The sequence below is a fragment of the Sphaeramia orbicularis genome, chromosome 16 (genome assembly GCF_902148855.1).
Source record: "Sphaeramia orbicularis chromosome 16, fSphaOr1.1, whole genome shotgun sequence".
Taxonomy (NCBI): domain Eukaryota; kingdom Metazoa; phylum Chordata; class Actinopteri; order Kurtiformes; family Apogonidae; genus Sphaeramia; species Sphaeramia orbicularis.
The window spans coordinates 16,185,366-16,200,877 of NC_043972.1; the positions used below are offsets into that span (position 1 = coordinate 16,185,366).

At 35.3% G+C, this 15,512-nt stretch overlaps 1 protein-coding gene across 1 annotated transcript in view; it reads left to right on the forward strand.

Moving 5' to 3' along the window:
• Positions 1-15,512, forward strand: part of LOC115435523 (glutamate receptor ionotropic, kainate 2) — a 756,602-nt gene that overhangs the window by 500,795 nt on the left and 240,295 nt on the right. The window contains exon 10 of the mRNA XM_030157991.1: positions 15,129-15,335. Coding sequence (XP_030013851.1) covers positions 15,129-15,335 — 207 coding nt within the window. The remainder of the gene's footprint in view (positions 1-15,128; positions 15,336-15,512) is intronic.

Below are 15,512 nucleotides of genomic sequence, written 5' to 3' on the forward strand. Positions count from 1 at the left end.
ACTTTTTGAGTTATCTTGCTAACAGACAGACAAAAAAACAACACCCCCACCCCACCCCCGATCACCACAAAAAAGTAATCATTTGTTCCTTGTGCCAGTATCAACATTTCCTGAGAATTTCATGAAAATCCATCCATAACTTTTTAAGTTATCTTGCTAACAGACAAACAAACAAACAGATAAACCCCAATGAAAACATAACCTCTGCTGCTCCTTGGCAGAGGTAAAAAAACAAAAAAAAAAAACAAGAAAAGCACTCGGAGAGCGCAGACCTCTGCCAAGACAGATCTGTCGCCCCCACCTACCCACCCCCCCCGATCACCACCAAAATTTAATCATTTCTTCCTTGTGCCAGTATCAACATTTCCTGAAAATTTCATGAAAATCCATCTATAACTTTTTGAGTTATCCTGCTAACAAAAAAATATGTACAAAAACACACAAACCAAAGCAATCACAATTCCTCCTGGAGGAGGTAAAAACATTTGTGAATTCACTGACATTCTCAATATCTTATCCACTGGCACCAATAATGGATACTCTGTAAGACAAGTCTTCCCATTGTGTCTGTGCTGCTGGGTGGCAAGTTTATTAAAATATGATTATTAACAATAATGACGGACCCTTAAAACTAAAACTCTTTAGCCTTTCAACTTGTTGGCTTCTGTAAAAGCGCCTTGGTCACTTCTCCATAAGTCTGAATAAAAAGCCTTGAAATTAAAAAGAAAAGTCACAGCAAACATTCAGAGATAAAGACACAGAAGCTCAGCTATGACTAATTCATTATTTTATTATGATTTAATTCAGAAAACTTCCTTTTACAACACAATGAAATAAAGGTGAAAAGTTAAAGTGCTGCCTGAAATCAAATTATATTAGTACCAATATGAAAAGTTAAAAGTAAACCAATATACAGCATTTAGGGAAAAAAAAAAAAACACTCTTGTATTAATCATATTCAATATAACGCCATTAATTCAACTTTAACCCATAAAGACCCAAACATCCACCATCAACCAAAACTATCCTAATACCTGTTGATCCACTAATCCTATCAATCCATGTCAATAATTGTTATTCATCTTTTAATGGTCATCAGATATGACCCATTTGGACATTCAGAGGCTCCGTAGTTACCATGGAAACACTGTATTTTTCTACAACATTGATTCACCAGTAAAACCCATAGCAGGTTAAAGTGAAAAAATAATAGGCAGATGAGATAGATGCAGTTGTGCTGGAAAAAAAAAGATTCCAAACCTGGGTATAATAAACGTTTCTTTATATAGTATATAAAGGCAAAATCAAAAGTACTCCAAAACGACCAAAATAGGCTCAGACCCCTAAGGGTTAAGACGTTGCAGTTTTCAGTTACCGTTTCGTTTTGTTCTCATTCTCTTGATTATTATTTATTTGCATTTCTGCTTTGAAATTGTCATTTACATGATTGAAATAAAGATATCAATCAGTCAATAATATTACAATAAATGGTGATGAATCACTTAAGAAATGTTTATATATATACAGGGTGGGGAAGCAAAATTTACAATGAACATTTAGTTGTTTTTTCTCAGCAGGCACTACGTCAGTTGTTTTGAAACCAAACATATATTGATGTCATAATCATACCTAACAGTATTATCCATACCTTTTCAGAAACTTTAGCCCATATGAGTAATCGGGAAAGCAAACGTCAAAGAGTGTGTGATTTGCTGAATGCACTCGTCACACCAAAGGAGATTTCAAAAATAGTTGGAGTGTCCATAAAGACTGTTTATAATGGAAAGAAGAGAATGACTATGAGCAAAACTATTACGAGAAAGTCTGGAAGTGGAGGAAGCAACAAAAAACGTACCAAAGCTTTTATTAAAGCTCTCAAATCCAAAATCCTAAAGGATCCAACCAAATCCATGAGAAAAATGGCAATTGAACTTGAGGTAGACAACAAGACCGTTAGACATGCAGTAAAATATGATTTGAAGTTAAAATCTTACACAAGAACACCAAAACACTTGTTGATGACAGCAACAAATCCAACTTTAGCAATTTTTGGGAATCATGTTTATGGCCGCCTTCTAGCCCAGATCTAAACCCTCTGGATTATGTTATTTGGGGCGTTTTAGAACATGCTACCAATAGAACATCACACAGCAATGTCGACTTTCTTAAAGATACTATTAAAGAAGAATGGGAGAAGTTGTCACCCAAATATTTGAGGAACACTTGCGCAAGTTTCAGGAAGCGTGTGAAGGCAGTTATTGAGAAAGAAGGAGGACACATAGAATAAAAACATTTTCTATTATGTCAATTTTCTTGTGGCAAATAAATTCTCATGACTTTCAATAAACTAATTGGTCATACACTGTCTTTCAATCCCTGCCTCAAAATATTGTAAATTTTGCTTCCCCACCCTGTGTGTGTGTATGTATATATATATATATATATATATATATATATACGACTTTTGTTTTTGCTCCCATTTTTCATGAGCTGAACTCAAAGATCTAAAACTTTTTCTATGTACACAAAAGGCCTATTTCTCTCAAATATTGTTCATAAATTTGTCTAAATCTGTGTTAGTGAGCACTTCTCCTTTGTCCTTTGCTGAGATAATCCATCCACCTCACAGGTGTGGCATCAAGATGCTGATTAGACAGCAGGATTATTGCACAGGTGTGACTTAGGCTGGCCACAATAAAAGGCCACCCTAAAATGTGCAGTTTTACTGTATTGGGTGGTCCAGGGGGGTCAGAAAACCAGTCAGTATTTGGTGTGACCACCATTTTCCTCGCACAGTCTTCTTCATGAATTCTCTGAAACAGTTTTGGAGATGGCTTATGGTAGAGAAATGAACATTCAATTCACAGGCAAAAGCTCTGGTGGAGATTCCTGAAGTCAGCATGCCAATTGCATATTCCCTCAAAACTTGTGACATCTGTGGTATTGTGCTGTGTGATAAAACTGCACATTTTAGCGTGGCCTTTTATTGTGGCCAGCCTCAGGCACACCTGTGCAAAAATCCTGCTGTCTAATCAGCATCTTGATATGCCACACCTGTGAGGTGGATGGATTATCTCACCAAAGAAGAAGTGTTCACTAACACAAATTTAGACAGATTTGTGAACAATATTTGAGAGAAATAAACCTTGTGTGTACACAGAAAAAGTTTTAGATCTTTCAGTTCAGCTCATGAAAAATGGGAGCAAAAACAAAAGTCGTGCATTTACATTTTTGTTCAGTATATATATATATATATATATATATATATATATATATATATATATATATATATATATATATATACATATATATGTGTGTGTGTGTGTGTGTGTATATATATATATATATATATATATATATATATATATATATATATATATATATATGAAGATAAAAAGTCATTTGGGAACTGCCACAAAAGTAACACTGGGTCTTTATGAGTTTAAAGAAGTAAGGATAAATTAATCACAGTCTATATTTTATCAGAATATGAACTTTAAATATTAGCGTTCATTGCTTTCAACATGGATCGCCAACACATGTATTCTGCATTATCTTTTTGGGTAATAGGCACATGTGTCAGCTTATGCACTTCACTGGGCTTCTGTTGATATGATTAACTGGGATTAAAGCTGGTGAATACTAGCTGGAAAACTATTCTCCCTGAATCAAACCACGCCATTTAAAAAAACCTTTTGAACAGCATGTCTTTTGAAGCCGTAATTCATAAAAGACAGAACTAACTAAATCTCCATTGGGTCAACGCTGGCTTATATCAAACCAGAATAAACAAATTGCATAAATTATTGCATATTTTCAATGATTGCAGCGGATGAGGGTTTGAAACATACTAATAATTAGATTTAGGTCAGTACGGCATAAACTAAAGTGCCAGATCTTTACTTCATTACACCGCCGTGTTAAACCGAGCATTTATTTAAAGTGTGAACAGATCAATGTAACGTTTCTTTTATGTTTGGGGCAACTTATCCAACAGACATAAAAACCCTTCCGTGCACTGGTTCCAGGGCAAACAGATGGAAGATAAAAGTTTCATAATGTCCAGGAAGAGTCGGGGGTGGGGGGGCTGCTGGCAGTTGCAGTGAGAGGTGCTCTTTGTTAATGTGCCCGGCGACTGTTTATAATAATTACAGTCTTTCGCAGTTGACAGAAGGTGAGAGGTCATAAGCTGCTAATGGGCTGACAATAGCTTCTTTGTGCTCGACACGTGTGATAACAGTTGTTCAACTGGTTAACATGGCAGCAAATAGAAGCGGAGAGAAAACGGTCATATAATAGAGAGGAGCATTGATTTGTAATTTAAACAGGCTGACAAGGAATTAAAGCCACCGGAGGTCAAAATGCCCTTTAGAGATTTAAGAAAAAAGACAAAAGGCTGCATGCCATTAGCAGTCTGCCTGTACGCTGTAGACGCCACCTCACCTTGAAGAGGAAAGTGGAAGCTCAAAGTGTAGCTAGAGGGGGAAGAGAAGTTCAGGTGCATCATACCTCCTTTACTGTCTCTGTCCATCACTGGGATCGTTCAGGTTAAAGGGCATGTTTGTGTGTGGGATTTTATGTTTTTACTTTTAAATCAGGCTTTATGAGGTTCTTTTCTATAGTCAGCAGAAGTGAAGAATGAATATATGGCAGCAGAAAGAAAATATTTAATCAATCAATTAAAAAAATAAAATAAATTTTAAAAAATTCTGTCTTCTTAAAGGTGCAGTGTTGAAAATATTGGGAGATTTATCAAATTAAAGACTTGGAATATAGGAATGAATAAATGTGTTTTATTTTTGACATATAAAAAAACACCAATAAAGCAAATGTTCAAAGCAAATTATCAGAGTAGAGCCAAACCACACATAAATGAATAAACAAACAAATACATACATACATATATACACACATACATACATACAGTACATACATGCATATATACACACATACAGGGTGGGGAAGCAAAATTTACAACGAACATTTAGTTGTTTTTTCTCAGCAGGCACTACGTCAATTGTTTTGAAACCAAACATATATTGATGTCATAATCATACCTAACACTATTATCCATACCTTTTCAGAAACTTTTGCCCATATGAGTAATCAGGAAAGCAAACGTCAGAGTGTGTGATTTGCTGAATGCACTCGTCACACCAAAGGAGATTTCAAAAATAGTTGGAGTGTCCATAAAGACTGTTTATAATGGAAAGAAGAGAATGACTATGAGCAAAACTATTACGAGAAAGTCTGGAAGATACTATTAAAGAAGAATGGGAGAAGTTGTCACCCGAATATTTGAGGAACACTTGCGCAAGTTTCAGGAAGCGTGTGAAGGCAGTTATTGAGAAAGAAGGAGGACCCATAGAATAAAAACATTTTCTATTATGTCAGTTTTCTTGTGGCAAATAAATTCTCATGACTTTCAATAAACTAATTGGTCATACACTGTCTTTCAATCCCTGCCTCAAAATAGTGTAAATTTTGCTTTCCCACCCTGTACATACATACATACATACATACATACATACATACACACATACATACATACATACATACATACATACATACATACATACATACATACATACATACATACACACATACATACATACATGTTGTACATACATATATAGATCTATACATATATACATGCACACACGTACACACAGTACATACATACATACATATATATGCATGCATGCACATACATACAGTACATACATATATACATACATATGTAAATAAATCCCATTACACAAAATTAATGCTTAATACAATTTTTGTGATATTTGCACATCTGACTGGGAATATCATAATTCTGTTTTCACTCTACAATAAACCGGTGACCCCGGCTTTGCCTGACAGTAGCCGGGATAGGCTCCAACATACCTGGGACCCTCTCAAGCAATTTGGAAAATGAATGAATGAATGAATAGTTAGATAGATGAATGAATGAATGAATGAACTAGAAGCACTCGGAGAGCGCAGACCTCCGCCAAGGCTGATCAGTGGCCCCCCCGTGGGCGCCCCCACCCCCAATCACCACCAAAATTTAATAATTTCTTCCTTATCCCATTTCCAACAAACCCTGAAAATTTCATCCAAATCTGTCCATAACTTTTTGAGTTATGTTGCACACTAACGGACAGACAAACAAACAAACAAACAAACAAACAAACAAACCCTGGCAAAAACATAACCTCCTTGGCAGAGGTAATGAATGGTTAGATAGATGGATGAATGAGAGAATGAATGAATGGATAGTTAGATGAATGAATGAATGAATAGTTAGATAGATGAATGAATGAATGGTTAGATAGATGAATGAATGAATGAATAGTTAGATAGATGGATGAATGAGAGAATGAATGAATGGATAGTTAGATGAATGAATGAATGAATGAATGAATAGTTAGATAGATGAATGAATGAATGAATGAATGAATAGTTAGATAGATGGATGAATGAGAGAATGAATGAATGGATAGTTAGAGGAATGAATGAATGAATGAATGAATGAATGGATGAATGAATGATATCCATTAGAGTGAAGTCACCTGAGAATGAGAATTGTGTATTTGTGTCCTTAGAATGACTCCTTTATGTGTGCAGGAGTGGGTCACCCATTCACATCCACTACATGACACCTCCATGTTTCTACAGTAGCTTAAAACCAAATTCCTCTTCTTTTTTGGGCAGAGTGGTTCACACCTCCACCTCATGGGTACAATGTCCTATGTTTGATTAACCAATCGGATGGATATGGCTGTTCTGTCTGTGCTGCATAACTGTCCTCTGGGTCCTCCTGTATCCCCCTGCCATCCAAAAGAGATATCAGTTAAATCTCCAGTCAGCGCCCTTGACCAAGGTACCTATGAAGATCTGGAGTTGGTCCCAGAACGCCTTTAATGGCAGCTCACTGCTCCGAATGTGCCCAGCGGTAATGCTAATGGCTAATGGTAGGCACTGGGTGTATTAGGATGGGTAAAATTAAGAAACCAAATTTTCTTACCAGGATATTAAACTGGGCAAACCTTAACCCTTTTCTAATTTAAAGTGCATGAGTATAGGTAGCATTCATAGACTCCATATAATTAGTTTATAGAGGAAGCCGTGGGGGTGTGAGGGGTCACGGAGCTAATGGTAAATGCTACTTTACTGATTACAACAGTAAACTTCATAAAGCAGTGCAAAAAAGAGTCTTTTTACAGTCTAAATTGAGTAATGTGTTATCATCAACTACCATGAGTCTGTTAGTTAAAAAAAAAAAATAAATAAAATAAATAAATAAATAAATAATAATAATAATAATAATAATAATAATAATAATAATAATAATAATAATAATAATAATGAAGTCTGAAAATCTAACTAGGCAGGCAAGTGAGCTGTCATACAGACCTGTCAATCAAAGCCCGTCGATTGGTTTCAATCTGCAAATCCACTGCTGGGTGTGAATAGAAAAATATCACACACTGAATGTACAGTGCATACTATATTTAGAATAATTTCTCCACTTTTACTTACTGCTACACCACCCTTACTGAAAAAATGAAACCTTGTACATGCATTATACTGCAAGTTCACATTTTTAGACAAGTGTAAGAATCGTCTAATTTGTACAAATTACATATGAGGGTGTGGAGTATTTCTTTGATCTTTTTAAATTACATATATTTATACATTTTTCTGGTGTGAAGGAAAATATACAATATTTGTTCAATTGAAGACATTTTTCAATACAGGAAGCAAACATCAGACTCCCAATAGCCAAGACAAAACAAAATAAGACAGAAAAAAGAAAAGAAAAAAATATTAAAGCTAAAATATTTGGTTGTGAATATTATGATTTTAATTTACTTGTTTTGTTGTCAAGAAGAGTTCACACCCAGGGGATTTAAACAAGAATGATTCTAATTTACTAAAGATTTTTATGGCAGCCAGCGAGAAAGCTATCACGAGATACTGGCTTCAAAAACACAGCCCTTCTGTGGACATCTTCATAAATATTATGAATCAGCTACATCATATGGAGCAGATCATTTACAATCTGAGGATGTAGGAGAAGGACACTGGAAAAAAGTGGACCCTCTTCTCAGCTCAGTAACGTCAAAAATGCTACGTGCTTAAACCTGCTTAAGGAGGTGTAACTTATATATACACCACAAGCAAAAAGTTAAGGATATTCTTAATTTTTGGGCTATTTTTTTTTCAGTTGGGAGCGCTTTTTACTTTTTTTGTGTGAATTGAATTGAAACGCTTTTTTTTGTTTGTTTTTTGATCAGACATAGTTTTATTTACAAATGGCAAAAATGACAACAAAAAAAACCACAAAAAAAATTAAATATCCTTAACTTTTTGTTTGTAGTGTATATATATATGTTTACACTGTGTGAGAATGCATATCTATTTATGTATTCATTTATTTCTTTTTCTATGGAAGTTGTGACTCCCTGATCCCGCTGTTTGTGTTATGCATATTTAACCACGTTCGTAATAAAATAAGAAAAATAAAGTAAAAAAAAAAAAGAAGAAGAGGAAGAAGAAGAGTTCACACATTGGCTTTTTCAACTCACACATACAAACTAAAACACTTGGAAATATACAAAATAAAAATACATTTTGCCTATTTTACACCTCTCTCTGCTCCAAAAAAAATCACCAATCAAATACTGGACCTTTAAATTGCATCCTGCTTAAACCTGCCTAAGGAGGTGTAACTTATATATACACTATAAACAAAAAGTTAAGGATATTCTTAATTTTTGGGCTATTTTTTGCAGGTGGGATTCTTACACAGCGCTTTTTACTTTTTTGTGTGTGAACTGAATTGAAACACATTTTTTTTAATGACCAGACATAGTTTTATTTACAAATGGCAAAAATGACCAAAAAAAAAATTCCAAAAAAATTAAATGTCCTTAACTTTTTGTTTGTAGTGTATATACATTTACACTGTGTGAGAATGCCTATCTATTTATGTATTCATTTATTATTTTTTTCTATGAAAGTTGTGACTCCCTGATCCTGTAGTAAAATAAGAAAAATAAAGTCAAAAAAAAAAAAAAAAAAAGAGGAAGAAGAAGAGTTCATAGATTGGCTTTTTCAGCTCACACACACAAACTTAAACACTTGCAAATATGCAAAATAAAAATACATTTTTGCATATTTTACACCTCTCTCCGCTCCAAAAAAAAAAAAAAAATCACCAAATAAAAACCGGACCTTTAAATTGCATCCTTTTGCAAGTTGATATTACAGTCATGATTATGATTACACTTAATTGTGGAACTACGGTAATCTCCAGTTAAACATTCTCAGAGCAGAGCACATTTTAGTAATGACTCTGACATAGGGGGGGGGGGGGGGTATTTTTCACCCACTCCTTTCATGTACAATTGGGGCACAAATGCTACAGTAGTGACTATCAATTAACCCCGACCTGAGCATTTCTGAAATGTAAAAGACAAAAAAAAAAAAATTCTCATAATAAACGTCGCCTCCTCCTTGAACCATGACTCCCATATATAATATGAATAAAAATCTTTGTACCTAGTAAAGGCACCTGTGTGTGAAAAACACAGGCGTACTCATCACCACTGAAGGCAAGTTTCAGTTACCATGGCGATGAACAGAAAGGGAAATACTACTTCTACCTCAGAGTGAGAGTTGATGCACTGTATGTGTTAGAAAAGCACACACTTGTCGTATGTGCGAGCATAAAAGACACACAGAGGAGTGTTTACATGTGTTGATACTGCTTTTTTTTCATTATATACAGTATGTGTGAATGGTACTAAGGGCTGGTATGTGTTTAGTATGGACACCAACGGAACATGGAAGGAGGTTTTTATTCTCCTCTCTGTTCTATTCGTCCTTTACAAGCCGGTATGTGTATGTCTTGACATTCCAGGCTTTCTGGTATTGATCAGTACGTCGACACTGCTTTCTACTCTTTCATCAAGATTACATCAGTATCTTGCAGCCGCTAAGGTAGCATGTACTGTAGCAGCATATGTGCTACAGTACATGTATTATGTACTGAGCTGTGTCAGCAATGATAAAATTGATGGTGCGGTATAAACATTGTTCTTTACATTGTCCTCTTTTATTTGGAGTGATTGGAAAAATCCACATGGTGAGTGTCACTGCTGCTAACACAACACAGTCTCCCAGGAATTACTCTCATATATAACCAAATTGCAAATCCAATTCCATTTTGTATTAAAACCTAATGCCAGCCACATTATGTTTTGCCATAAACATAATCAATGTCTTGATTTTATTGCTGGGAAAGGTCATTTGTTATTACAGAATCTGCCGCTTAATTTGCTCTTCGACAATCAGCAGGAGGACGTCTGGGTGGGTGGTAGATAACTCCTGGATGTGCTCAGGTTTAGGTACGAGCGTGGAAAATATTAAGGTCGGATTTAAATATTAATAAATACATTTCTGAGTAATTTTCGTCATATATTTGCACACTTTTCCAATTAAATTATCAAATCAAGTCTTGCTATAAGTCCTCAACACTAACCAAATACTGCAAGTGCATAAAACTAATCGAATAGTTTTGTAATTATCGTCACGGGATGCGGCGAAGAAGATCATAGTCCATGCATTTGATTGAGAAACCCTTTAATCCTCTCATGCATAGTGGTCACTACTATTCTCCAGCTGTTCTCTTGTATGTTCATGGGTTTAGTTGTTTTAGTTCCATGTCCTCCTGAGACCCAGCAATGCATTTTTGTCCTCTGCAGGGGACAAAAGTTTGACAGTTTCACAAAAAAAAAAAAAAATGCTGTTCATTGCGAAGGATATTCCATTAAAAAATAAATAAATGAAAATAATTTTTAAAATGTATCTGAAAAAACTGTTGCATTACGCAGTTTCCAATCAAGATGACTGTTTAATGTAAAAAAAAAATACCGAAAAAATACTGTTAAATAACGGAAAATAACCATCTCATAAAAATACAGTAATTTTCCATAAATAAAATATAGTTTTTTGCCCTAACTTTCTATGAGATTTTGCATATTTTTTTTACTTTTTCATGTTTAATGAAGAATGTTTACATGTATTAAAACAATCAAATTACATATAAATATATATAAATAATTTTCAAAGAGACTAAGTTGTCCAATCCACTGATAAAAAGTGTATTTTGACAGTTTATCAGTGCTTATACATGTTATACATTCACAAAAATACATTTATTCAACATTTTTGTTGTGAAACCTCCCGTGATTACACAAGATATTTGTCAATTAACAAAACAAGTCTTGTTAAACTTACAGAACAAATACTTCTTTTACGCTTAATTGTCAGTAATTTGATCTTTTTTATTGTTTCTTTGACAGTATTAAACTTCAAATTAACAGTTTAATCTCATAAATAGAAAAGAAATATTTGTGCAATTACGATACATTTGCAAATGTATTTTAACTGTATTTTTCTGTGAAAAAAGAAAAAACAATTATTTTAAAAAATGGAAATTTTTTGGTTATTCACAGTTACAGGTTTTTTTTTGTTTTTTTTTTAAGTTATTTTACATTTGACATGTACAGTCACACTCTGTTTTTGTCATTTCATTAATATTATTTTTGTCACTTCATTGATATTTTCCTGTGTCTTGAAAACACAGGAAAAATCTGTAAAAATAAACAATGAAAATTCTGTTAAATTACAGATTTTTTTTTACAGTGTGTTCTCTGTATGGCGTTGCAGCCCCTGTGCACTATTACCTACAACAAATTTCCCCCCGGGGGCAATAAAGTATATCTTATCTTACCTTATCTTAATACAACCAACAACTGAACATTTTAGGTAATCGGCTTGAAGTTTGGACATATTTTCAGTATGGACTACAACGGCTGCTGCTAATAAACAATAATGTCGTACTCGGAGAAGTGTTCGTCCGAAGTCTTGACCTTATATATGCAAATGTTGTGACGTAACTAGTTATAGACGCAACAAATTAAGCAGGAATTAAAACAGGTTGTAGAAATCCAATTTTTGCTGAAATGAATATAAAGATACTTTTGCAGCACCTAGAGGGTTCAAATTCAAACTTTATGAACTATTAAGGTCCAAATACATAAATAAATGAAACAAAGACTAATAAAAGTGGGTTTAGCAAAATATGACCCCTTTAAAAAGACAAAATTTCACACGGCAGAATGCAGCGTCGAGATCTAGCAAGGTTGTATCAATGAAAACCCTTCTTATAGGCACCACCATGCACATATATATATAGTCAAGTTTTGTGCCCCCCGGGGTACAGAATAGTTGTGAGAATGCCCTTCCTTATGTATTCGTCCTGTCCGCTGTCAGCGGTGCTTACACTGGTGAGGTATATTTCTAGTCAGAGATGGATTTATGACAAGCCCCAAGACATACTGGAGACAAGGTTAAAAACAGAGGGTGCTCAGTGTCCATAATGAGTGAGGGTCATTCTGAGGTTGGACATGAGGTACATACATAGAGGGTCATTCCGAGGTCGTCCAGGTAGCCTTCATGATAACAATAAGATAGATCTCTTATTATATAAACAGCCCCGGAGAACAAACTGAACACAATGACATTTAGGACCAGTACGGTTACCACTTGGCACATCATGTGGATGAATGTGTTTATGACAAAGTATATATATCGCATTTGCATTTCAACTATGGATGAATATAGACGTTAGAAATATACACTGTTATTTGCACTACACAGGATCAGTTAGTGGAAAACAGCAGGTTTTAACATGCATATATTTATTTTTTATTTGATGCAAAATTATGAGATGAATTTGCTTCAAGGCATTAAAACATCAATATCCAGATGTTAAAAGTTTTAAAGGGGTCATATTTTGCTAAACCCACTTTTATTGGTCTTTGGTACATTTATTTGGACCCTAATAACACTGGTCAACAACAAATTTATTGTTTAAGTTTTTTGAGCTGATTTAGGATCATTTTGGTGTGCTGAATCCAAAATCACATTAATTTTGCTCAATCAGGTCAGCTTTCTGAACTATGCTACATATTGGCTTTTTAACATTTTTGCTTACATTTATGGGCATTTTCACATCATATGATACAAAATTCTTTCATATTTCTTGCAATAAACAAGTTCTGAAGATTTTACTTTTGCCAATTTATGATTAATGTTTTTTTTAATATTACAGGTGAATGAAATGGCTTCGACTAGAAGATCTTGCAAAAATAAGCCTGACGTATTCTGCTGCATCTGCGCTGAATACACCATTGTACCTAACAGGAATCAAGTGATCAAATGATTTTTTTTTCTCTTAAAACCTATTTTGGGTGAGAACTATATAAAAAATCAACTGATAAAGTCACAAAAATGTAATCAATTTTGTGAGAAGATCAAATTTTTCAAAATCAAATTAGCAAAAAAGCCTGACCTGATGGAGAAAAACAGATGTCGTTTTTGATTTAGCGGTGCAAAAATGGTCCTAATTCAGTTGAAAAAACCTAGACAACTTCCAAAAACATTTTTTTGTAACCCAGTGTCATTCATTAAGTTTGAATTTGAACCCTCCAGGGGCTGCAAAGCTATTTTTATATTCATTCCGGCAAAAACTGTGTGAGTTCAACAGAAAATTGCTGATCAGAAGTTGCTTTTCCATTGGACATCTGCACAAAACTTTACTGATATTTACTAAATGTCGAAAAAACAGAAGTGCGTAATGTCGTTTTTTCCATTAAATCACAAATGCGATGATTTGGATGTATAAAACATAATGAAAGCTGAATTTATAATACATTAGGCCTACACTTATAATACTTTATTAACCTTGGTATAAGTTGTTGTACATGATCATAAACTGTTGTAATGACTTTTATAACGCATTATAAATGCATTATAATGTCTAATGAATGTGCGCTTAATGCATTATAAACTAGACCTTCAAATAAAGTGTTACCAAAATGTTTTCTTTCTTCACAGAAAAATACAGTTAAAATATATTTGCAAAGGTATTGTAATTGTAACCCTGCAGGTGCTGCAAAGCTATCTTTATATTCATTCCGGCACAGTCAGGGAGGCAGTGTCATGCAATTTATTTAGAACAAATACAATAATAAAAGTAGAATAAGAGTAAAATAATATGTTGTGTAGTTTTTGAATGTGAATATGACAAAATACCACCACCCTCCTTCCTGCATTTCCATTCCAAAACATGTTCTGCCGTCGCTGACATGTTTCACATCAGCATCTGTCCATCAGTCCTGTGACAAGGCAAATATATGATCCTGCAAAACAGCCTGTTGTTTTGCCATGTCCTACTGAAAAGGACAATCTGTCGCAAATGTTTTGTTTTTTTTCTCTTTTTTTTTTTTTTTTCCTTGTGGCCCGGTATAGCATAGAAATGCCAGCCTGTGGAATGTGTCAAAGCTGTTAGCAATCTTTAATGATTTCTTTGTTTCAGTCATGGCACAGTTATACGATAAACAACACCTGCTTGATGATATATTTTGGGATTTATTTGACTGAGGGAGACGAGGGAGTCGTTGAAATGAGAGACATGCGGCGAGAATGAGCGCATAAAGCTAACAAAGACAGATGGTGCATGGAGGAGAGGTAGAAGGGAGGAGAAAGAGGAGGAGGAAGTAGGGAGGAAAAGACAGGAGAAGGACGTAACGGAGGAGATGCTCGGTAGGCGGGAAGGAGACAGGAAGCAGTATGAAAGAAGACATTAGTAATCTCCCCAGCTGTTAGCCTGAACAGAGGGGATGTGCAGGCTCTTGCTTTCTCTTTTTGTGTCCGTCTATCAGGATCTCTTATCTTATTGACAAAGCGTGTGGTGTCCTGAAAGCTGGGCCCGGGCCCAAAGCCAGCCTGCTGAGCCTGAGAGGAGCACAGAGTCATTGATATGGGGGATTATCTCTTATTATGGTCATGCTTCACTTTGCTGTTTGCACCCACCCTACCTTACCCATCACACACACACATATACACAAACACAAACACACACCTTTCTAGGAGTGCCGGTGTGTGGTTGGGTTTTGAAAGCCTATCTCTCACATCAGACGGCCTCTCAGATAGGCCTTATCAGCAGGTAAAAGATGCCAAGTACGGCACAGACTTATCCCTTCCGTGGCTATTTCACCCGACAGGAGGAGCCGTACGTGATGTTCAAGAAGTCTGACAAGCCGCTGTACGGCAACGATCGCTTTGAAGGCTACTGCATAGACCTGCTGAGGGAGCTGGCCAACATCCTGGGCTTCACCTATGAGATTCGTCTGGTGGAAGATGGGAAATACGGCGCCCAGGATGAGAACTCAGGCCAGTGGAACGGCATGGTCAAGGAGCTGATGGACCATGTAAGTGTCAGGGTGCATGTGTGTCTGATCATCACAGTTATCGGCTGAGTATCGCACAGTTGACATTTGGGTCGTTCCATGAAACTGAGTTTGTTTTGGTATTTGGCTTTTTTAGAGCGAATAATTCTTTCCATGTCGCCAATTAGCTCGCTAGTTACATTTACCCGAAAAAAAAGC